This window comes from Mytilus edulis, chromosome 10 (assembly GCF_963676685.1).
Source record: "Mytilus edulis chromosome 10, xbMytEdul2.2, whole genome shotgun sequence".
Taxonomy (NCBI): Eukaryota; Metazoa; Mollusca; class Bivalvia; order Mytilida; family Mytilidae; genus Mytilus; species Mytilus edulis.
Genome location: NC_092353.1, coordinates 6,885,650 through 6,912,972, shown reverse-complemented (window position 1 = coordinate 6,912,972; position 27,323 = coordinate 6,885,650). Strand labels below are relative to the sequence as shown.

Genomic DNA, 27,323 nt, shown 5'->3' with positions numbered 1-27,323 from the left:
AATATATGTATCCTAGTTAGCATTCGATTTGTTTAATATTTCTCTTTTCCTTCGAATGTGAATGGAAAAGCTAATTTTAGAAGAATCACATATCTTTGCTGTACGATAACGATTCTAAAGTATTTTTTTCAGTTTCAGTTTCAGTTTCAGAGTCTGCAAGTGATACATGTGACGGAAATGACATAGTAACATCCACGAGAGGTAAAATAAATGAAAACAAACAAACAAACACACACACATATAAGTATATAAGTATAAGTTTGAGCTTTTATTTAACGGTTTTTCCCGTTTGAATTTTCCTCAGAGTTCGGTGTTTTTGTTATTTTACTAGTATAAACATACAACTTAGAAAAACTTTACAATTCAAAATTATTATTCTTTTTAGAAATAAGAAAGCGCTTTTATCTTGTTTTAAACGAAGTACCACATTTGTTGGTTCAATATTCAATCAATAACATACAAACACATATTCTTAGCTTATATACTACATTGTACTACTAAAATAACGAGGTCTAATTATTCTTCCAGTAGCTGATTTATATCTATGTCACACTTACATTGTACCCTTATTTTGACCATTTCATTTATTATGTCTGTTTTTCACGCATTGTTGTCAATACAATAGAATTTGAAGCGACTGTCATACAAGTCAGAGGTTTAGCGATATTAAACTAGGTCAATCCGCCATTTTCTGCGTAGGAAAATTCCTGTACTAGGTCAGGAATATGACAGTCGTTGTCCTTTCGTATGATCTGTTTTACCTTTTGATTTTGACATTTGATTAGGGACTTTCCGTTTTGAATTTTCCTCAGAGTTCAGTATTTTTGTCATTTTACTTTTTTACACAATAGTGCACTATTTAACAAGTCTGTCTCCCACCTCTATACCACTATACGTGTTATAGTTTTGGTTTATTTAGTTAAAACGTTTAATCTAGTTTATCGTTAGTTGATCGTAGTGGGAAAACCAGCGCGGGTTTAAAAAAAAAAGAAATATTACGGAAGCAGAAGAAATTGTGCGCCTTACATTCAACATGACTTTATCAGATGACAATACTTATACTACAAATCCAGGCTTAGAATAAGACATAGGTTCTCTTATTCAGTCATGGACTACGATGTTTCGAGTGTGTTCTTGTTCTTATTCATGTTATTATGGGTTGCATTTCTGTAAATATTGACAATGCATTTTCCCATAGAAACTCCCTTTACGACTAAAACTGTACCACTTTTACTAAGAATTTTGAAGAAAAACAAATCATATCCTAGAATGGAAAGTTTATATGCACTACTATTTTTTTCAAAATATAGAGCTGTGCGGCATATTTTCAACGTGTATATGCCCCGAACTTCTAAGAGTTTAAACTAACACTAAATTTCTTAACTACCCCTACCTAGACTGTAGGATTACCACAGATTTCATTATCAACAATATTCACATGTATATTTACTGGTAACATTCCAAAGTTATGTCTCTATGAGATGCAACCGACAGATCAGAACTGGGAACCAGAATATGTAAACAAAATTAATTATCTATGAGTATTCTATTTCCCTCCAAAAGAGGCGTGGTTTGAGAAACAGCTGTATTTACAAACAAATAATTCAAGTAATATGACTAAAATTAATTCATTTATTATCTTTTAAATACTCAATCAGGTAAGACGAAAATATATTAGTCATAGAAGTATACAGTTCACGTTCCCTATTTAAACATCTTTGCATCATAGTATAAGTGTATTAAATTGCATTATCTTTGTTTTTGACCTCCAACGTAAAACAGAAAAAAAACCAATGATGTTAAGGTTCATGTGGACCCTATGGCTAAAATGGCCGTATTTTCACCTCAAAATTTACAGAGTACAGACAAACCTGTGCATCTGTAAAATTTTTTAGGCATAGCATGCCCTAGATAAATAAATTTCAAATCTGTTTTGTGTTTTAGAAAAATAAAAACTTACCAGGATTTTGCCGTGCACTTTTTTCATTCCTCCAGAAGGTGCCAAAATAAACTAAGTTGGGAAACAGGTTTGAGAACTTCCCCACAGGTAATTATTGAAGTGAGCTGTTTTGTTTGACATGGACATGAGATGGACAATAGATACCTGACAATAATTGGTTATTTAAACTGTGTACCTGAGTGGACCATATCAAGGTAAACTCAACTGTTTGTTAATTTTATCATCTTCTGCAGGGACGAAAAAAAGTGTACGGTAAAATTCAGTTAAGTTATGAATTTTCTAAATCATACAATGCATTTGAACTCTATTCATCTAGGGCATGCTATGCCTTAAAACTTCTCAAAATGCACAGGTTTTCCTGTACTCAGAGTAAATTTTGAGGTGAAAATACGGCCATTTTAGCCATAGGGTCCACATGAACCTTAAAGTCAAGGTCAGACCTAGTTTCACTGCTATATATTTCTTATACGTACGATTATAGTTCACTAAATATTTTTTTGAGATTTGATCTAAAATAAGTAGGGAACTATAATCGTATATTGTATAACTAAAGTGTGTCAGAAATCATATCTGATAATCTTCTTCGGTCATATGATAACCTACAATCATTACCGAACTGAACAAAGAAATACTGAACTGTATTCTACTATGACTAATATATTTTAGTCTTACCTGATTGAGTATTTAAAAGATAATAAATGAATTAGTTTTAGTCAAATTACTTGAATTATTTGTTTGTAAATACAGCTGTGTCGTATACGGTGCAGGAAATGCTTACCCATTCGGAGCACTTGATTTGACTCCTGGTTTTTAGTGGAGTTCGTGTTAATTGTTTCTTAATTATTATTTATAACTGTTGATGTAAATGTCCCTTGGTTTTGTGAGTCTTTGTTTATTCCTTGGTTTTGATTGTTATTGTCTTAGTATGACAGTTAATTCCAGGTACAGGCAGATGACACACCTAATATGTTTCACGTATAACCTTCATAATTATAAATAATATTTTCATCATTTAAAGTAAGAAGATGCGGTTTGATTGCAAATGGGACAATTCTTAACCTAAATCCAAAATGACATAGAAGTTAACATCAATAGGTCAACCGAACGGCCTCCAGCAGTTAGAAAAACGCAAAAACGCATATGCCGGTGTGTTTGATCAAAGTGTACAGCATGGCGGTATGTTTTATTTACAATTCTATATTTACAATTCAAACAAAGAGAAGAGAAAAGTACTTAAAACAAGTTTGTTTTAATAAATATCCAGAGAAAAATGATATATGACATACCACATCCTAAATTATTGTTATAGTGGTCTTTCCACATCTTGCGGAACACTTCAATCTTCGTTTCATTTAAAACGGCCTGAAGTTAAAATAAAATAAAATTGGTTAACAATGGTAAATCTATAAATGTAGATACTAATTTGTATTTATACATGTATATTGCAGTGGCAAAACTGTGTCAATCAACACCAGTGGTGGATGAAGATGCAGATGACACTACCATTGACAGTGTATTTATTTCTCTAATAGAGCAAGAAGATAATTGTTCTTGTTCTGTCTCAGTAAAGAAAACAAACAGCTATGTAAACCTGTTTATCAAACGACTTAACAATTTTACCGAGCAGTCTTTGTGTGGGATGGAAATAGATATATATCACATAAGACCAAACGATAGTGTACTACCTAGCTTCCCTATTAAATGTAACAGTTCAGAGCACACACAAAAGTTTTCACTATTTAGAAATGAGCATTTACAATTCACATCCAGAGTAATAGTCGGACAATTCTCAGTTGGATACTGCATACAAATACTTAGAGGTTCGTAACCCTAATGTGATCATTCTGAGTAATTACAATAATAATCAGAATCAGAACGAATTGAATATAACAATTAAAATATTGGTACGCATTAAAAAATGACACGTACTATAACAAAATCAAACCTTATGCATTAAAACAATCATTACATACAAAACCTTTTTCGATAAAACATGTGATGTAAAGTTTTTGAAACAAATGGTTGAATTGTATCATTTGACATTAAAAAATACAAAATTTGTCTTGTGATTCAAGATTGTTAAAAGTCTCACAAATATCAATGAATATTGATCAGTTTGTTAAAAAAATGTAATAAGCATTTTCTACACTAAAGATGCCGAATTATTGATTTTTGAAAGATTACGAGCTATGTTTAACTGTATTGACACATACCGTATAACTTTGATTAATTTTCAAAAAACGAATGCATTCCAAATTACCACTGCTTTCCTCTCTCCCACAAATTTATTTTAGTGAGCAAGTTTTCATCAAACCACAACAGCAGCAAAAATAAATAAAATACATTCTTTAAAACTGATATTCACTATATGTAAATTGCAAAATCGAGAAAACGAACGGCCTAATTCATGTATAAAATGATGAACGAAAAACAAATCTGTAATCAGCAACAAACCATTAAACAAACTTCTGACTTTGGGACCGGCACATACACAATGTTGCGAGGTTAAAGCATTATCTTGATTTTAACGCGTTGTTTGGAGGAGTTCGTGTGGCTAGGACCTAAGTTTAATATATATTGTTAAATGGAACCAGACTGACAAAAAAAAAAAGAAAAAAAAAAGAAAGAAAACGAAGAAAAGACTAACAACAGTTCACAAAGCACAACAAAAACAACTACAACCTGTAACAATCCGTATATATTTCCGTTGGGACTAGCTTATCTGACATTAGACAGGGTCTTAAAAATAGACTAATGCTTTTATTTCATTTCAATTCTTTTTCATTTTATATTTCTTCATGACACAAATATGAGACACAGGACATTGTGGCCAGCTGCTTGTTTGTAATGTATACAGGGGCTATGCTGATGATTTTGTCGACATATTTGTGAATATCACCTGTTGTTATTTACATAGGATTTGAATAGTAACTGTTGCAACCTCTTCATATTTTGTATTATTGTCTTTGCACATCTTTGTTCATAACTAATGTCTAACCTACAGAAAACAAAATAGGCGAAGAGGATAGTTCTCTAGAAATATCATGCGGTAATCAGGCACTAACGACAACAAATGAAACACCAATACAAGCTCAGACAACTCTCAGCGATACATCAACAAACCCTCAGACAACTAGAAGCGATACACCAACCAAAACTCAGACAACACTTGACAATTTCAAGAATTTCAAGACTTCGGAACAAATTACATCAATTATGTCATCTGCTACGCCTATGACTGATAAATCCAACATAAATGGCAATACTGATTCTGATGGTAAGTAATAACTTATATGCTCGTTTTTTTGTGTTAAAAGTTACGTTAGCTGGCAATATTTTTGTCACAGTTCGACGTCAAACTGTTTGATATCAAAAAGAAGATGTGGTATGATTGCCAATGAGACAACTTTCCACAAGAGACCAAATGACACAAAAAATAACAATTATAGGTCACCGTAGGACTTTCAACAATGAACAAAGCCCATGCCGCCTAGCCTGCCATAAAAGGCCCCGAAATGACAAAATTAAAGTAAAACAATTCAAACGAGAAAACTGACGGCCTAATGTATGTACAAAAAATAAACGAAAAACAAATATTTAACACATCAACAAACGACAACAACTGAATTACAGAATCCTGCATTGGGACAAGCACATACATACAGAATGTGGCGGGGTTAAACATGTTAGCGGGACCCCAACCCTCCCCTTACCTGGGACAGTTGTGTAACAGTACAACAGAAGAATGAAAAATCAGTTGAAAAAAAAATCAGAAGGATACAAATAGATATACATCTATCAAAAACCCTAAGTGGACGTGGCCGTGAACTTGGATACATGTATCGCAACAACAAAAAGACACTAATTACAAATCCGAGAGTACTCGCGGTTACTGAGAGCTAGTTCAAAGCCACTAACAACTAATACAACAGTCATGCATCTAAGACTAAAGTATCAATCAGTACACATCCAACACCCAATGGATTTACTGTAAAGACAGTCAGAGAAAAACCATGGACCTTGTGCAATGGCAGATGAAGGTATCGACAGTTTGTAGATCCATAAATGTGTATATGTATTTATCATATACTAAGCAGCCTTTGTATGGAAGCCCATTTAGGACCTTCCAAAAACATAATTTGAATTCGAAATCACGAATTTTAATCGTCATCACGAATTTCATATTTCATTATTACAGATTAAATTTGTTATCACGAATCGGTCGAATTCGTTATTACCAATGACATTCGTTATTACATTTTTTGGTATTTTGTGATAACGAATTTGTGTAATTAGTTATCAGTTTTTATTGTAACTTGTGATTTCGGATTAAAATCCATAATCATAGAATTTTAGCTCACCAGACCCACATGGTTAAGTGAGCTATTTTGCAGATGTTGCTTCTACCAAAATCTCTTTACTGCTACCTTTTGGCCAAAATGGCGTGGCCAAAATGTGTCCAATCCTCATATGACCGATAAATTTTCATTCCTTGATTTTTATTTAAAGTCTTTTTAGAGCGGTGAATATAATTAGTGTGACCAATTTTACACAGAGGCAACGAAAGTAGTTTAACCAAAAAAGTTTATCGAAGTGTAAACCTATGAAAGAAAATTTAACTGACCAATCACATTCAAGTATTTGTTGATATGCTTATAATTTAACAATTATTTAATAGAATGAAATTCAAAACAGTGTGGCTGTGGCCATTGATTGACACATTAAATTCATTCATTGACTGGGACAATTTAGGTGAACGTTTGTATGTAACGACCACTGCTCACTATGTACTTGTTAAAGACACTTAAACTATGGGGTCACCAAAGTTTCTCAACACCTTAATAAAGTAATTCGAAAAATTAATCAGAAATAACACGATGTTTTGATTTATTCCAATTATATAAATCAAAACATAAAGGTTATTCCTAATTAATTTTTCGAATTATTTTATAATTAAAGGCGTTAAGAAATCTTTGGTGACCCCACAGTTTAAATGTCTATCGTAGGTACGTCGTGAACAGTGGTCGTTACAGACAAACGTTCACGTAAATTACCCTTCCGGAGCACCTGAGATCACCCCTAGTTTTTGGTGGGGTTCGTGTTGTTTATTCTTTAGTTTTCTATGTTGTGTCATGTATACTATTGTTTTTCTGTTTGTCTTTTTCATTTTTAGCCATGGCGTTGTCAGTTTGTTTTAGATTTATGAGTTTGACTGTCCCTTTGGTATCTTTCGTCCCTCTTTTGTCCCAGTCAATGGATGAATTTAGTGTGTCAATCAATGGCCACAGCCACACTGTTTTGAATTTCATTCTAATGACAAAAACATAATAGGATTGTATGTAATTTAAAAACAAGCACAAGATATAACGAGGAAGAAATTAGAATATAAGTGTAAAAGAAGATAAGGCTAACTAGGAGTGAAGCAAAGTGGGAGAAAAAAAAACGATGTTTGAAGAATGTGTGCAATGAACCCGCTTGCGAAAAAACATGGCCGACATGGCTTTAAATAGAACACATGGGTAAAATACGATTTTCTCTTCTTTCTTTTATCATGAATAACGCTATAGATAGAGAATTGTTTTGAATCACAGGATTGACGAACTCTCTATTTACATCAAATTTTTACGATGACAATTCATAAAAAATAATTTTCCTTTATTGAATTTCTTATATAGTAGATAGAGATAATCTTTCAATCAGTTATTATAGGGAAAATTACCACCGATAATTAAAGCAAATGTCTACAAATAATTAATTATCATTGATATGGTCATAATAATAAATTAGCTGTTTACAAAACTTTGATCATTGAAATACTAAGGCTTTTTCTACCTCAGGAATAGATTACCTTATAAGCTGTATTTGGCAAAACTTTTAAAAATGTTTGGTCCTCAATGTTCTTCAACTTCGTACTTTATTTGGCCTTTTAAACATTGCTTGATTCGAGTGTCACTTGGGAGTCTTTTGTATGCGAACCGCGCGTCGGGCTCAAATATATAATTTCAATCCTGGTATATCTATAATACTAAAATTACGAGGTCCAATTTGTCAGCCGTCATCACGAAAAAACGACGAATCAAAGAATTCAGCTTTATATATAACTAATATAGTACAAAGGTGTAGATTAAAAATTACATCACTCCAGGCCCTTTTGTTTTCCACGTAATTAATATTGCCAATAATTGAGAAGTTCCGGGTCGAGTCCGATACCGATACTAATAGTATATTCACCTGTTACCTATTACCTTATCTGTACGTTCCGCATCTAACAGGTGCACCACCAAACGGTGTATTTAGGATTATGCTATATACACGGATCATAATCACAGGGTTGACACTACTAAATTCAATCATTGTCAAATTGTTACCTATTGTAGTATTTTAATCAGTAAGACTTTCTAAGATAACAATACGAATACTAAAAATAAGGTGTATATAGGAACCGTTTTCAATTTGTTAGCGGGCATGACATAAAACAGTGAATCAAAGAATTCAACTTTATTTATAACTAACATAGGACAATGCTGTTGATTAAAAAATACTCCATTTCAGGACTTTTTGTTATCCAAATAATTAATTTCCAAAAAGAAAGATTTGAAAGCAGAGAAAAAAGTGTATCTTATAATCGGCATGACTTTATCAGATAAAAAATAATACTAAAATAAGGCTTGCGCATAGTTATATACTTTAATTCAGTCACGGAGCCGCGATATCACGGGTGTGTTCTAGTATAATATATATGTCCTAATATGACAATTGTTGTCCATGCGTTTGATGTGTTTTATCATTTGATTTTGCCATTTGATTAAGGACTTTTCGTTTTGAATTTTCTTTGGATTTTTTTTTGTGATTTTACTTTTTTCCATATGATTGAAAGTGGCAATTGACAGTTTTTCACACTTATGTTCTTTTTTTGGTAATGTTGGGCATGTTGTTCTTTCAAATAACATGCTCTCCAATTATGTTTTCGTCATTATCAAATAATATTTCAATAAGTATATCAATAATGAATTTAATGTGATTGGTCTATTAGATTCTTAGGTTATCTATTTGATATTATTCCCAACTTTGTACTTAGTTTATATCTATTTTCCTCTATACTATAATGATCTTTCTATATTGAACATATTTTGTATTATATGGTTCAATGAATCCAAAATACTCTATCTGGGCTCTTTGATATTTACTCACCGCTGGCTATCGGACAAACTACTTTACTTAATAATTGTTTTATCTGGTTTTATCTAGTTTAACAGTTCACATTTTGACTATGAATATTGTACTTTACAACTATATTGTCAAAGCAGAATAAGAAACACCAGAAACAACACTGAGTCGTAGCCAGCATTATAAGGTATTTACATTTAAGGGTTTTTCAAATTAGTTTATGGTTAAATGTTTTTGACTTAAATATTTTATTTAGTTTCATTTACTTTGCTAATTGTATTTCAAAATTTATATTTTCTTATTTACCTGTAATTAACTTTCAATGTTATATAGTATTTTATATAGTAGTATGGTCAACTTACTTTAGTGAACAGTTTTCATTAGCATTGATTTACAAATTGTTTACATTCAAAGTTGTCATTTAACTGTATATTGCATTATTATTTATTTGCAATTGTGTAATTAAACATAATATACATTATTTGCTACAACACGATCTATTCATATGTATTTATATGTAAAGTTGTATTTATTTGTCATTATCTGTATATTTCAGATCTGTCGTTGCCTTCTATTCTATGCTATATTTAATAAAGTACATGAACAATCTGCACTAATTCTTCTGAGCCTTTTTCCACCTGGTCACAAATGGCGTCGTCGACAAACCAGAAGGCAATGACTGCTGGCATTCCATCTGATGACTGAGAGGTGTATCCACGGAAGAAGCCGAATATTTACGAAGTTGATGTGTGTGTTATCGGGATATTTACGGAGATGAACGAACTTTGACGGAGTTTCTACTAGACCGGAAATCCACGAGAAGAGCCGACCAGTGACGGAGATTATTTGTGTTATTGGAATATACAAGGACTTAACCGAACATTGTCGGAGTTTACGATTGAAAACGAACATTGGCGGAGATGTATAACAGTGCCGAAACCGTTTACCAATGAAGTAACTGTTTTCTGTATTTGGAATATATGTGATATTGTGGGACATGGTGACATATGATGAAATATGTTTTTTTATTTTTTCAATCTGGATTATGTGTTTTATTCATTTTGGATTATGTGTATTATTCACACTGGATTATAGTTATGCATTGATTCATTTTTTGTGAATATAGAGTGGAGTTATATATTGTGTATTTTTGCAATTTTTGTAAATATTTTTGTGGTAATTTTCAATAGTTTTGAAAGTTCATAATGGCAAGTAATCCTACTTGTAAGTCTTTACAAAAGCAAGTGAATGAAGTACAGAATAGAATTAAAGAATTGTCTTGGAGACCTAGTGGTGAAAGTGAAGTGAAAAGATCACCGTCGAACGAAAAAAAATGTTGCATATGTGTAGAAAGATAGAAAAGTTCCGAATTTTCTAGGTATAATTTTCCAGTGGAAGATTGGATTGAAGATGTAAATACTGTGTTACATGCACGTGAGATATCCCGACAAGAACTAGCGGATTTTATATATCTACAACTTGAAGGTTCTGCTAAAGATGAAGTGAAATACCGTTCTCATCTAGTTCGACAAAGTCCACATAAAAGTTTAGAAATTTTACAAGATGCCTTTGGTGTAAAGGATAACATTACGAAACTACAGAAGATTTTTTTGGATCGTGTGCAAAAGCCAAATGAATCACTCAGGGAATATTCGTATGTGTTAATGGATTAAATGAGTAAAATTACAAATAAAGATTCTACTGGGATGCCTAATAAAGAGAAAACATTGTGCGACCAATTTTCACAAAATGTACAAGACAGTTTCTTGAGAAAACACCTGAAACAAATAGTTCGTGCACAATCTCATATACTATTTTTGGATTTACGTGAAGAAGCCATTATGTGGTCCAAGGAGGAAGAATATTAAGATAAAAGATACAACACAAAGATGAAAAGTGAAAAAAACAATACTGTACCAGAAGAACACACAGCTGATGTTTGCGCTAGTAAGGATAAAACTGACAGTAGTAGTGAACAATCCGATATATTCAACCAATTATTGGGTATTGTCCAGAAACAAAGTGAACAGATTGAAAAATTAACAAAGACCGTTAATACAAAGCAACAGTCGACTAATTATAATAGTAGATACAATACGTTTGAGCCACAACGACGTACTTTGTTATGTTTTGGGTGTAATGAGCCAGGTCACAAGATTGCAGACTGTACAGTTGTGAATTCCAAGAAGTCGGGAAACTGTTAGCATCTACTGTGAAGAGTCCCATTGTAGATGATAACCGTATGGACTCAATTCAAGCTGATCGTTTAGTGGGTAAATGTCCAACCGTTAGTGCGTATGTTGCAGGATTTAAAGTTTACTGTCTAGTAGATACTGGGTCAACTGTTACAACAGTAACAGAGTCGTTTTATACGGTTTTATCAGGAGGTGTACTGATCTACAAACTGATATAACGTTTAATTTGAAAGGTGCAAATGGAACTTGTATACCGTATATAGGATATGTTGCAAGACGTGCGGTACAAATGGTCATATCTCTAAAGACTGCACAGCTGGGTTTGATAACAACAGTCAAGCTGACTCAGATGTGTTGTCAGAAGAGTCGGATGAAGCAAGTGAATCTGAATCTGAGAAAGGTGAAGAGATTGTTCTATCACAATCTACCGAAAACTTGTTAGATATTACACATACTGAGGAAATCAGCAAAAATGCTGAACTTCCCACAGATACAAACAAAACACAGGTACCAGACCAAAACCCATCTGAATTGAAGTCTGATGAACCAGATCAACAGCATCCTGAACAATACATGAAAAAAAAAAAGAAAAAGAAAAAAACATTCAAATCACCAGCAACAACTTATGGTCCTTTAGATAAATACCTCGGGACAACCCCTCAGCAGAAATCAGCCAAACGTTCCGCCACCACACCAACTGATAAGTTACATGACCGTGAGATCGGCTCATCAAAACCAAGGACATCTGATCATAACACATAACGATCCAAAACACAAAATTGTCCAAATATAAAATACACCTATGAATTATTGTAAATACTGTATTATATTTTTTATTTGTTTGTCTATTTTTGTTTTTAGTCAAGAAAAAAAAATAAAAAAAAATAAGTCAGAGTGTGATATAATTTCAGATTATATACACCTTGAAAATAGAATTACAAGAAATATAAAAGAAAATGTATATATATGTAATAAATTGTGTATAAGACCTATTGTAAAAAAGGTTGAATTTCAAACGACCCCATTGCTGAATAATATCACAAAATCAAGATATAAATGTCTCTATTCTAAATATGCTATTCATCAAATGACAAATTGGAACAAGTCAAGTTGTGATGAAACTAGTACCACAAAAATAATATTTGCAGGTATAAATAAATATATACGGAAAGCTGTATTGATAATAAAATTTATTATGATGCCTTTTACTCGTATAAACATAATAAAGAATCATATAAACATGATAAATGAAATAAACACAATAATTATACATATACTTCAACTGTTTATAAGGAAAACACTAGCTGCTCGAAGTAGAAATAAAGATAAAATAAATAAGAGAAATCCAACAAAATTAAAGTTCATAAAGAAAATATCTTTGATAAATATCGATTCAATAAATCACATAAGTCTAAAATCACTTTTTCTGTTGATTTTTATAGTTAATAGCTATAAACTCTCCATGATAAATGCTTGCTCTATAACAAATTATCCATCAGTTTTAATTCACATATTAGAATTCATACTTCGTCCTTTTCCATTTCACATTAAAAAGATTTGGATATCTTATTCAATCCATACATTAGGAATACTTCAAACGTCAATTTTAATCCACATGATAAAATCCATCTGTCCATCCTTTGCAAGTCCCATATTATCAGCAAATATGTTCCTCCATAGAAATACACAAGTACTGATTTTGCTAAATATAATCATTCTGATTGCTTCTAAACTGATTGTAAATTCCCACACCATGTACATGGTCCAACAATTTCATACTTCTGCCAAAACATCAGACCTAAAAATAAATAACCATGAAATTAAAACACATGATATGAATAAAATATATCTGTTTTTTCAGTGTATATATAACATGTATATAGTCTCAAAATATGTTGAAGTAGCAACAAAAAAATCTAAAGTATATATTGAACAAGTAAATAAAATTATATGTTCAACTACATGCATGCATGCTTATATTTATTTGTGTTATGTTTTATTTACATTTATATATGTACACTGTCAAGTTTGTGTTTACATTTTATTTATTATATGCACTTATCTCACACATAACTGTGTACCATTGTTTTTATAGTAATCATAAAATCAAACAACTAATGAAAATATGCTGTAAATATGAGATGAAACAAGTACATGTATATCTTCTTTTTGCATTTATGTCAACAAAACATTTAAACTCAAAATTTAACAATGGGTGAAAATCTACATATTATATCACTAAACTGTCAAGGTTTAGGCCAAAAACAGAAAAGAGAAAGATTACAATTATGGACAAAAAATCAAAAATGTAACATTCTTTTCATGCAAGAGTCACATTTTATAGAAAAAAATGAAAAAACAATAAATAATGAGTTTGATGGCAAAATGTTTCATAGCTATGGTAACACACAATCAAAAGGGGTATCAATCTATGTGAAAAATAATTTAAAATGTAAGACAATAAATGAGATAAAAGATACTGAAGGCAGAATAATTTTGATAAACATAGAAATAAATGAAAACATTTTTACTTTAATAAATGTATATGCTCCAAATCAACACAAAAACAGAAACAAATTTTTCAAAAAGGTTCAAAATATAATTGAAAACAATCGTTTGGGTATTCTTATACTTATACGAAACCCTATCAATTAATGATAAAAAAACACTAATAATATCTCACGAAACTACAAACCAGTGAATAGTTTAAAAAAATTAATAAAAAAAAATAATTTAACAGATATATGGAGAGAACTTCATCCAAGTACAAGTCAATTCACATGGAGAAGAAAAAATGATACAAAAATAGCCAGTAGAATTGACTTCTTTTTAATAAGTCCCGATATAAGACCGCATGTTATGAAAGCAGATATTCGACCTGCAATGATCTCATATACTGATCACCAAGCCATTTCTTTACAAGTAAGACAAAATTCGGAAGAAAGAGGCAGGGGATTCTTTAAAATAAATAATAGTATACTTAAAGAGCAAAATTATATTGATCTCATAAATAAATTAATCGAAAACTATAAAAAACAAATACTCACCAAAAATTTGAAAACACTGTGGGATATGTTTAAGTCAGAGGTAAGAACCGCAACTCTTACTTACTGCAAACAAAGGTCATCTGAAAATAAAAATGATATAAAAAATTTAGAAATAAAATTAAGAAAATTAAATGAAAAAACAAATGTAAGCCCAACCATTGAAAAAGAAATTAAAACCATTGAAGAAAAACTTGAAAACTTATATTTAAATAAAGTTAAAGGTGCACAAATAAGATCCCGAGTACAATGGTTAGAAGAAGGAGAGAAAAACACTAAATTCTTCCTGGGCCTTGAAAAATCAAGACAAACCAAAAAGAGTATCACAGCGCTTAAAAATAAAGATGGGAAAATAGTTACAGAACACTCAGAAATTCTTAACATAGAAAGATCATACTATGAAAATCTATATAAAAGCACTTCTCCCAATTTAAAAGATATAAAAAATTATATAAATGAAACCAACATTGATCACAAACTATCTGAAATAGAGAGTGAATCCTTGGGGGGCCCCTTAACAGTAGAAGAATGCACTAAGGCAATATTTAAAATGAAATTAAATAAATCTCCAGGAATAGATGGGCTAAGTGTAGAATTTTATCGCACTTTCTGGAGTAATTTAAAAGAATTTACTGTTGAAGTTTTTAACAAATGCTATGAAGAAGGAGAACTAACAACCATACAAAAAATAGGTATAATATCCTTAATTTACAAAAAAAAAGATCCTTTGTCACTGGATAACTATAGACCAATTACACTATTAAATGTAGATACTAAACTCATTGCATATGCAATAGCTCAACGTTTAAAGCCAATACTGTTAAAAATAATTCATGGCGATCAAAATGGTTATATCAAAAATAGATATATTGGTTTTAATATACGCCAAATCCAAGACATTATAGATTATGCTGAAACCTTTCATATTGATGGTGCATTACTTTTTATTGATTTTTCAAAAGCTTTTGATTCATTAGAATGGGACTTTATGTATGAAGCCCTTATAAAATTTGGTCTCCCAAACTCATTTATTAAATGGGTTAAAACATTATATAAAAATATTAAAGGCTGTATGCTAAATAATGGTTGGATTTCAGAAACCTATAATGTATCTCGCGGGATACGACAAGGGTGTCCATGCAGTTCTCTAATTTTCACAATAGCAGTAGAAATTCTAGCATGTAGAATAAGACAAGATACTGGTATTAAGGGATTTCAAATTAAACTAGACTCTAAAACACATAGTCTGAAAATTTCACAACTAGCAGATGATACTACTCTTTTTTTAAAATCTAAGCAGGAAATAAGCTATGCTTTAAACTTGATTGAAATATTTGGAACACTATCAGGTCTTAAACTTAACCGATCTAAAACAGAGGGCATATGGTTAGGCCAATTGAAAAGCTGCAAAGATAAATATGAAAATATAAACTGGAATAAAGAACCTATTAAAAGTCTAGGGGTATATTTTGGAATTAACAAAGATGAATGTGACAGATTAAATACAGAAAAGATTTTAAGAAAGTCTCAAGATGCAATCAATAGCTGGAACAGAAGAAATCTTACAATGATAGGTAGAATAACAGTAATTAAATCTCTTATCCTACCAAATTTAACTTTCTTGGCATCTGTTACAACTATATCCAAAAAAAATTTGAATGAATTCAAAAAACTGATTTACAACTTCATTTGGGGCAATAAAAAAGAAAAAGTTAAACGGATATATTTATGTAAAGATTATTTGGAAGGAGGCCTAAAAATGATTAATATTGACAATTTCCTATCAGCTATACAATTATCCTGGGTCAAACGATTAACATCCACACACTTTGCAAACTGGAAAGTTATTCCCCTCTTCTTTTTTAATATATTTGGAGAAAACTTTTCCTTATTCAACATGAATCCAGGTAACATAAAAGCAATCCCAAACCTTAGTAAAACACTCCCCCTTTTTTACTTAGAAATAATTAAAAGTTGGTTTAAAATAAAAAATATCTCAAACAAAACCAACGATACAACTTTTATTAATATAAGACAACAATATATCTGGGGCAATAAGCATATAAAATTTCAAAACAAATGCTTAATATTTTCAAATTGGATAACAAATGGGATACTATTTATTAATGATATAATCGACAAAGAAGGAAATATCTCACAAAAGATTGTACTAGATAAACTGACAATTAAATCAAATTGGATATCAGAACTATCAAGAATCAAAAATGCAATACCAAAAAAATGGCAAATAGAAATGAAATCAGATAAATCGTGCCATACTCAAGTTAAAACAGATAAAAAACTATACTTAAAAACACAAAACAACACAAAATTGATCTGCATTGAAAACCTCCCATCAAAAGAAATATATAAAAGCATCAATTCAAGTAATGTAGAGGAAGAAACACCAATTGGCTTTCTAAAATGGAAAACACAATTTAAATTAGAATCGTCAAGCTATCTGTATAAAATGCTTAACTTCATATTCTACAGTTTACAAGTTAACAAATTAAAAATATTCCGGTGGAAGCTACTTCACTATATCCTTCCTTGTAAACAGCTATTGTACATCTGGCAACTGAAAAGCGATGACCAGTGCCATATTTGCAACCAATTAGAAAACTATGAACACTTTTTCATCACATGCCAATACTTTCAAATTTTTTGGAAAAAGGTCAAATTACTTCTTGACAAAATAAAAATGGGGACACATATAATCACTTTCAAAAATCTAATACTTGGGTATAAAATATATGATAAAAACTACTATGACATCAATCTATTTCTGACTGTATTAATGTTCTCTATTCATAAATCTACATATGCATCAGAATATAAACAAAAAAATGTTGATGTCTACAGAATTTTTAAGTTAGAATTTCAACAATACTTTGATAGTATGAAAGTTCTTGATAAAAAATCAAGTAGGTTTTTGAGTGATGTTTATAAAAATATATAATAACCATGTTTATATCATAAATGTATTTATATTTAATATCATATCATGGATGACTCATAGGAAATGTAAACAAGTTTCATGTGTATGTTTACATATGACAAATGATCAATGTTTACCTGTACAAAAAGTCAGCATGCTTAGTGAACATTAACACTGTACTATCTAATCATGTCAGACAAGAAATTCCTTGACATTATAGAATAAATCATGATGCTTTCTACAAAATTATGATAAATAAAACAATTGGAAATATTTCAAAAACTCACCATTAGAGACACTTAAATTAGATGAGAACCTCCTGCTCATCATAAAATTTATACGGCATTCTTTAATCATCCGATCATCTCAACTTTCACGTGAACTTGTTTAGATCAAGGTGAAGGTCAACGATTAACTTCTTTCTTTCTTGTATGAGCTTCCTATCTAAGGAACACCCCTACTAGGTAATCAGGAGTATTTACAGAAGAAATGCAAACTTATAAACAATATCAGACAATAGATAGTACAAATTCCGTAATTACGTAATATGAGGAAACTGTAAAAAAAACAAATTGTCAAAATCAATGTATTTATATATTATTACTGTATAACTAATCATATTGGATATATAATAATTTTACTGTATAATCTCCCTGGTTAAACAGTAACTAATTTACAGGGATACCCGACTGAATGCTGTGAGTCGAGTAAATTGTAAACAGCAGAAAATTGTGCAATAAAGGATCTATTTTATTTAAAAAAAAAAAAAAAAAGGATATGTTGCAGTAGATATTGACATTATGGCCCAACGTTTGCCAAACAGAGGTGTTTTGATTGTGAAGGATCCTACTGACAGGTATACCCGTATGAGAAAAGAAAATGTCCCTGGACTTTTGGGAATGAACGTTGTTAGCTTAGTAAAAAACTTTTGCAAGAAGATTATGGGAACCAGTATTCAGAAGAAGTTACCGAAATAGCCGAAAATTTTAAACTTAGAAAACTTTTTAAAGTTTGTGACAAAAACGAACATTGTAATACTATTGGATTTATCAAACTTTGTTCTAATTCACCAGTTCGTATTCCTACAAATTCTGTGATTATTTTAAATGGAACTAGGTCGAATTTACCAAGATTGTATGATGCTGTTGTTGAACCTTTACACACTAGTGGACACTTGCCTTCTACTTTTATTGTTGTACATACGTTTGTTACTGTTCGAAATGGACGATTAACTTTTAGAGTTACTAATATTTGAGATGATTATATATGGCTTGCTCCAAGAACTAGAGTTGGTATTTTATTGAAAGCTGATGTAGAAAACCATGATAAAGGACATGCTGAATTTATCCGAACTGGACATACAGAGGAAATTTATATTCATGATATTGCTTATTGTGCAGAAACTGATGTGAATTTGTCAAAGATAGAAGATTTTGAAATTCCTGTAGATATTAGTCACTTGTCAACAACAAGCAAGCAGAGAGATAAAATAAAAACATTGTGATATTTTTTCGAAAAGTGATGCTGATGTTGGATATACAAAGACGGTAAAACATAAAATTCGCACAGTAAATGATGAACCGATTGTTCAACCGTACAGACCTGGTCACATTACCTTATAGCTGTATTTGTAACACAATTGTGTTTCATATCATTAATTATCAAGGAGTATTAATTAGGAAATTTATTAAAAAGGAATTAAACAATTCAATAACAATCATGTACACTTTGGACACTTTTAAATAACGATCTGTTCAAATATTATAGACATACCATGTATACCCTGCAGCCAATAAATGACCATGTCTACTGTGAAATAACATGTATCCTTCAGGGTTTGACAATTAACCATAGGCCGTGTTCACACCAAACGCCATGTACAGTAAACTTGTTTACAATTAGTTTAACGTACTGGCCATTGGTTTCACATTAAATTTGTTCACATCTATACACCTTGTTTAATTACCTGTACATAATATTTGTTCACACTTGTAAACTCTATGTCATTTAAATGTTCATTACGTATAACCGAATGCAAAGTTTTCTGACAACTTTTCTAGCAGTAAGGGAACGACCATTTGACTTCAAATCGGGGGGGGTATCGATGGAAATATTCCGAACCCCAATTGGATAAAAATAAAAGGTCCTGCAGATGATACAAAATTATTATAAATCAAGGGTTTCCCCATACATTATAGTGTTAAATGTTGAAAAAAAATTGATTACCAGCATCGAAAAAAAAAAACGGAATAAAACGTTTGCGCGGAAAAATTTCACTTTCTCAGGTGAATATGCTTTTTTTATTCAAAATGCAATTCATATAGAGAAACCTACTAATATAATACCAATATGGATAAATATTTTTATTCTCATAAAGCCAATGCATTACGTCGGTACAGAAATTACGGTACAGAGATTGAAGGAGAAGAAGGAATGATATATTAGGGATCACTATATTCCTATTCGTTCTTTTTGTTTCAAATGGTATTTCTTCTCCAAGGAGTATTTGGCAAAGGAGGGAGTAATGTTGTTTTTATTTAAGGGTAATTTAACGGATCCGAGATACATGTACTAAACAAACAATACATTTACCTCACATTTTTTAAGTAATGCATTTATGAGTGAACCGTTGTTTGAGTAAAGACCAGTGGCAAACATTTCTGTGCAAGTCAAGTCGATTCGGAAAGACCTTAATTCTCAAATGAATTAGTGTTCGGCAATGATGCTGCTTTGAGTCTTGATAAGGGCTTAATAAAGCTACGTAAAGTTTAAAAAAAAAAAAAAAAAAATATATCAAGTTTAGACAAATATTTCCGTAAAGAACTTTATTAATAATTGTTATGAATATCAATTTTATTCAAAAATTGTTTCTTCCTTAAATATACACGGTGAAACTAATGTTTCAAATGACTAGTTTTGTGTACACTTAATCTACACAAGGCCTACATCGAGTATCGACTGCATGTAGACAAAACATGTTTTACACTACATGTAAACATTGAATTTTATCAATGGGAACGTAATTTTGTTTAGTTTACGTGTGAGTTACACTTACACAACACCGAGTTTAGGTCAATGTGAACACGGCCATAGACTAGAATTATTTAACATCCAGACGAATACGTAACCGGCCATTAGCTATGGGCCAATGTTTATGGACAACTGGACTATATAAGATCCAGCTTTGGACTTGAAGGAGGACAGCTTGGTACAAGAGATTGGTACCGGAGATTCCGCCAAGGTCTCCCCCTTCGTGGGTAGGCTTGAACCCATGTGCTTAATATCCGAAATAGTCTAACAGGAATGAACAGTTACACTATACGATCACGTGCCCGTGTGAGATACTGAACATTCGAACAATTCTACTTTAAAGACAGTTGTGAACAATTAAGGTTGATTTAGAACCTTTGGTAGATGAAGTTAAGGGTACTTTGAGGATACATTGTTTGCGTGTAAGAACCATTGGGTGATGGTTTCGCAGTTGGATAGTGTTAACGCACATTTGTTTAGAGAAAACAAATAGTCTATAATTTTAGATTCCAACCCCTTCTTCGGATGATTAACATAAGTGATGTTAAGTTATTAAATGGTGCAAGTTGTTTATGGTGTTAGATTACGCCATATTTACATATTGTAATAGATTAAGAGAAGTATCTTCAGAAAGTAGCACATTAAAGAAAAACATGGATATGTTTGCCCTTAAGGATTTACTAGTATTGTTGTAGTAGACTGATATTTGTAAAGAAAAAAATGAGAAACATATGAACTATTGACAAAAATGTAAATGAAATATATAATTGATATAAAAGGAAAACTAGCTTTGAAGTAAAATTGAAAATTTTCATGAACACTTTAATATGAGGATTATTATTAGAAATTAAGATAAGAATAAGGAAATAATTTATAAAGGAATTGAAAAAAAAAATCTTAACGATGTGTTTTGTTCATAAGTAGTTATAGATTTTTTTTGATTGTTTTAGTTTTTAAGATGTTAGTTAAGTTTTAAATGTATATACTATTTTTAAACTCAGATCTCAACATAGTCGTATGTAAATGTATAAAAGGGATAGGCAGTAGGTTTGAAATTTTAAAACAAATGAAAAATAGATATATAAAAAAGAAAGGAAATAGTATAAGGAAACTATATACTAATTTTAGAAAAATGTAATACATTACAGAGAACGACATTTTTTCCGCAATAAGGTGTTTTTGTTGTCAAATATGAAATGTAGAGTCAGTAACAAATTGCGCAAGAGGTAGTTAAAATTTTATTAATGGAATCTTAAATGTTGTTAATTTGTTGGTCTATATTTAACGTTAAGATTAATTAATGAAGCAAATAAAATAAAACTGTAAAAGTATTACAATTGGGAACAAAGTAACACATATAATATTTAGTATATATTATTTGTTATAGGTATTATGTAGGTGTAGGGGTTGTAGAAAAGGATCACATTATATATATATTTTTTTTTAATTTGTGAAATTTTAAATCTATTTTTTATGTCTTGTGTTAATAAACATATATTTGTTTTTATTATGTAGGATTTTAAAAACTTGTAGAAGTTGTATACGACAGTTTTCCCCTTTTATTTTTTTTGTTTTGAATAGACAATTTAATATAAAAAAAAAAAGAACGTATTTGTTTTAAATAGATAATTTGATATAAAAAAGAACGTATTGATTTATATACGTAGAAATTGTGAAAACTTAATTTTGCTAGGCTTAGATAACTTTTGGAACTTAAGGCGTGCTAACAAACTGTCAATTATCTGATTGATAAATAAAAAAATAGGAAATTAAGGGGAAGTAAACAAGTTTTAGTTTGTCCAAATTGGGATAAATTTATCAGTGGGGTTTAGGTGCCATCTTCATTGGAATAGCCATATTTTTGTACTGTTAATTAATTAAGAATATATCTTGGTTAGCCAAAAAGAATGTTGTGAGTTCTGGTTCTAATGCCACGAACAATTTGGTAAAAACAAATGGTGTCTTCGCAATTGGTTGGAATAGATGTTACTGACAACAGAGAGATGTCTTCCTCCGTGCCATTGGTCAAGGACAAAACTTAACCGAATGTCGATGATAACAGCCTCTTAAGAAGGACGAAACAACCAGCTAGATGCGTCAAATACTACGTAATGGAGATGATGATGACGACATTTGTACAAAGATGTGCGCCCTTTCCAGCAGTTGATGAACTTTATACTTTGATGGTGACGGAAATAAAACATGAACTATGTATATCGAACTATTTAACTGGTGATTCAAATGAACTATGTGTAAATATATCCAGCTATTGGACTTGGTGAATGTAATGAACTTATTATAAACTTTAGATGTGTGGTGATGGTTACCGGAAACTTTGCAATGAACTTTCACAATAACCTACAGGAAGAAAAACTACCGTATTTTATTGAACTTTCGTTTTATATTTTGCAAAACTTTTAGGAATTTTGGTCCATAATGCTCTTCAACTTCGTACTTTATTTGGCCTTTTGAACTTTTTTGGATTCGAGCGTCACTGATGAGTCTTTTGTAGACGAAACGCGCGTCTGGCGTATATACAAAATTAACTCCTGGTATCTATGATGAGTTTATTTGCTTAAAATATATTCATGGGCAATACACACGATGGAAAACGACGGTCTAAAAAGACTTATAAAAAATAATAAATAAGTGTGTATCAGTTACGAATTATGAGTATTAAACACGTTTTTTTTTGTATGCCCCCGCCGCTAGACGATGGGTGAATCTAGTCCAGCCCTTGTCTGTCAGTCCAGTCCATCCGTCGCGTACAGTCTGAAAACTGGTGCCGTTCTCTAGCTTAAGTTGTTAAAAATTAAAAAGCTTGTGGTCACGTTTAATTCACTTTGGCCAAAAGGTAGCAGTAAAGAAGATTTTAGTAACAGTTAATGAACAGCAACGACCGCAAACTGAGGAGAAAAGCTGACTTAACCCTGTTGATTGGGTGAGCTAAAACTAATCAGAAATCACAAATTACAAAAAACTGAGACAAATAATTCCACAAACTCTTTATCACAAATATAGTCCGTAATTTAAAGAAATCCGGGTATAGTAGTATAGAAGAAAGAAGTGTACAACTCAGCATACTGTATCTTGAATAAACAATTGTCAGTCAGTCTTTTCATATATTTTTCAGGTGACAGTATTCTTTACATAGCTATTGGAGCTGGTGGTGGGTTTGTTGTCCTTGTATCATTACTAGTTGTGATTGTGTTATGCAAAAGGTACATATATTAATTGTAAAAAATATTAAAACTTATATCTCGTATTTGATTTACTACACAGTAAAACGCATATCAAAATTATAAAATGGCTGAAATAAACAATTTACCATAATTCATGAGCTCAATAGTTTATATCTGCATTTTTTCTGTAGTTTAGTCTAGCCGCAATCTAATTAACAATTGAGGTGTCCTCCAAAGACTGTCAAGGGTTATATAACCAAATATAAACATAAATAAAAATAGAAATAGACCAAGAACTCGTACAATTGGAGTTTTCTAAGTCTGTTTGATATATGCCAATCAGTCAATCAAATGGTTTACCCTTGTTTCTCTTGAAATGTTTTTTTTTTTATCTTTCATTTGTTTTTCAATAGTCAGGATTTTACACACCCCATTACACTACCACCTGACAATTGTATCAAGGGGTAATACAGAATATATAAGAAAAAAATATAGCAATATACAAAAAGAATCTCTGACTAATTAATTTTTAACATTAAAAATATTTTAGGTTACATATAAATTGTATTTGATTTATCTCTTCTCTCTCTCTCTCTCTGACTTACTCACATACAACACTAATATTTTCACTCATCTGTTTTGCTACAATATGTATAAATTTAAAATTATAAATTATTTCTTTTCTTTCAACTCAACATAGATAATATGAAAACAACACTTAGTGAAATATTACCTGTAAAGGAGACCAAATTTTTTCACAAACTTGGACTTTATCATTTTTCTTTGCAATATGATTTTCAAGAAATTGGTATTTCTTTATTTCATTCTTTAACTCGATCATATTTGGTTTTGTTTCATTTAATTTACATTTGTATATATAATTCTTTGTAATTATGATTAGCAGATTCAATAATAAACTTTCATGTTTGCAACCAAGAAACACATTCTCTTTGTTGAGATCAAATTTACAAAGAAAAGTTTCACAATATTGGAAAAAGACTGCCACAATTGAAAAGTTATTGGGCATTCAAAAAACAGGTGTTCAATGGTTTCTTCTCCAAGTTTACAAAAAGTACATAACTTGGTATCTTTTAATTGTTTCACAGTCTTGTACTTTTGGTAACTAAACACGTCTAATTCATGAGTAATCCATCTTTAGCTAAGGGATTAAATTGAAGGTAACATAAATACGGATTCAATGAAGCCGAATTATCCTCTTCCACGTGAATAGTTCACCAGCGATGTTCCTTCTCCAATTTTGACAAAAGCGAATTATTATTCTAATAATGACTGAACAATAACAAAATCATTGTTTCAAAAATTCCAATAGTTTCTTTATTTTTCTTCTTATCTACATTGTAGATATTTTTCCTTTGAAAATAATTTAGATGTTGTAGATATTTCTTTCATGATAAAAGTGGTTTTTCCTGTTTTTATGTAAGGGTAATATACCGCACTCCCTGATTTGCTCGATAACGTTCAGATTTTTGTTCATACATTTCTTCAAAACAGATATATTCTTGAATCATGCAAATATTATGTTTTCTCTCCAAATAGGCTTATTTCATAATGTGATAAGATATTGAATAAAATCTACCTCAAGTAGCTTTACAATTGTCCCAATTTACAACTAGAGTTCCATAATTACTCCTCCGTTTTACATTATTGCATTTTAAAGATAAATTCTCCATTTAGTTGGTGTAATAAGCTCTGAATAGGATGATATATATTTTTTAATTTCAATATGTGTCAACTGTTACAGACTGGGCTTAATTAAATTTCCTGGTTTGTCAGAAATGTGTTACTAAAAAAAACATGTATTTAGCTTTCCAGTGCGTAGGAATAAACACAATTCTGATGTAGACACTATTTATCAAATAGTACATTTTTAAGTGAAACAAATATAAGTCTACTTATTTTAAATCAAAGAATGAATTAATATTAAGTGCACCGCAAATATTTGATATAAAGATTTAATGAATATGGGTTGCTTTAATCCTTTACATATTGTATGTTTTAGGCTAAGGGTTTGACATCTCATTTCACGTTTTCATAGATTACTGAAAAGACGACTTAAAAATAAGCTTTACATTTATAAGTCGACAAATATTCTTTTCTAGAAATGTTCGTTTTAGCAATAATATAACCAGATAAGTAGAAGATAAACTGACAAAGCAATAGCTAAAAACTACACACGACAACAGAATACAAAAACTCAACATAAAAAACTAAAAATTGAACAATAGGTACATGTCATCAGTAGTATTTTACAAAGTTTATGTATTTCATTGTTCTATTGACTTTACTTTTAACAAATACTATTTTTTCCAATTTGTTTTATAGGAGTCGTGATTTTTCGAAGATTTTAAAAGGGAACGTTATTCCTTATAAATGAAACTGCTGAGCGGAGTTTAGCGAAAAATTCTTTGACAAACATTGATTTTTTTTTTTATTGTTTTAGGCTATCAAAAAGAGGAGGCCTATCTTGGATCCGCCATTGATATCCATTACGACAAAGACTCTGTTTATTTTAATACTCTTTTTATACAATTACAGGAGAAAGTTGCACCATTATGTCAAAGAAGAAAACAGTACAAACCACAGAGGTAATTATGTCGCCGACGATGATGATGACGATGGCCTAAAATACAATGTTTTGTATGCCTCTTCTGAACGACATGACGATATCGATTTTAATTATTCTACTGTTGATGGAGATATACCTAGACATATAGGCGGTGACGATGAAGGTGATTATAGTACTGTTGACGACAACAAAAACATTCAAGATTCAAGTCTGAATACACGTCAATTCACCAATACTCATTTAGAAGACAAAGAAGATGATGGCGTTGAACATAGCAATGCCCCTACCGAAAGTGGTTGTGTGTATGCAGTTGTAGACAAAAGTCGAAAAACAAATAATTCTGTAAAAAATATAGAAACAGCTTCTACAAGTGCAATTTATGCCGTTGTGGGCAAAAATAGAGTGAGACATCCTGATGAAGTGAATAAATGATCAATAGTTTGCATATTGGTCAATTTGATATCCATAAGTATAATATAGCGTGAAGGACTATTGCAACTGGTATATATTATGTATAGCCATATGAACTTAGATTACCAAACATATTAGGGAATGCTTATTCTAATAAATCGCATCTAGATTGATCACAAGTTCACCTGTAAAAACAACTGCACTTTTTTCTCTCAAGCCATTTGGTCTGGCAGAACATTATTTATTTATTGTTATATTACCTGAACTGGCTTTAAGGAAAGTGCGAGTACTGATAGATCGGTACTGTTGTCTTTATAAAAACTCACTAAAGATACAAGGATGTTATTTGTTGGGGTCTATTATTCAGTGGTTGCCGTCTGTCATAGTATAAAGTAAAGTAATAACAACACCAAACTCTATTGAAAATTTAAAATGGAACGTGCTTTATAAAATGACAAAATCAAAAGCTCAAACACATTAAACGACTGAAAAAGAAATTATATATTACTGGCTTGGTACAAGTATTTTTTTATGTAGAAAATGGTGGATTAAACCTGGTTTTATAGCTAGCAAAAATAATCACTTGTATGACAGTCGCATTAAGTTACATTATGTTATATAGATACAATGGATAAGTGTTGAATTTTGAAAAAGAAACCATTTGCCCGGAGAAAGCCTTTTCTTAATTGATATTGTATTTTAAATGTATTTAACCATCTTATCGCGTTCAAAGATGCATAAATAACTCTAAGGTCACAATTAAATTAATAAAAAATACAAATATAACACAACACGTCTGCCTTTTTAAA

General features: G+C 30.9%; 1 protein-coding gene and 1 long non-coding RNA gene across 2 annotated transcripts in view; one reads left to right on the top strand and one right to left on the bottom strand.

The window, feature by feature from the left end:
• LOC139492330 (uncharacterized) overlaps positions 1-26,739 on the top strand; it is a 33,641-nt gene extending 6,902 nt beyond the window's left edge. Inside the window, exons 2-6 of the mRNA XM_071280543.1 lie at positions 133-201; positions 3,409-3,780; positions 4,965-5,237; positions 23,468-23,555; positions 26,073-26,739. Coding sequence (XP_071136644.1) covers positions 133-201; positions 3,409-3,780; positions 4,965-5,237; positions 23,468-23,555; positions 26,073-26,535 — 1,265 coding nt within the window. The 3' untranslated portion in view covers positions 26,536-26,739. The remainder of the gene's footprint in view (positions 1-132; positions 202-3,408; positions 3,781-4,964; positions 5,238-23,467; positions 23,556-26,072) is intronic.
• Positions 12,534-17,665, bottom strand: LOC139493253 (uncharacterized). The gene is made up of 3 exons (XR_011656958.1): positions 17,592-17,665; positions 14,370-14,449; positions 12,534-13,120 (listed from the first exon to the last, which is right to left on the bottom strand). It is a non-coding gene; the product is annotated as an uncharacterized lncRNA (long non-coding RNA).
• Positions 26,740-27,323: the final 584 nt, after the last annotated feature.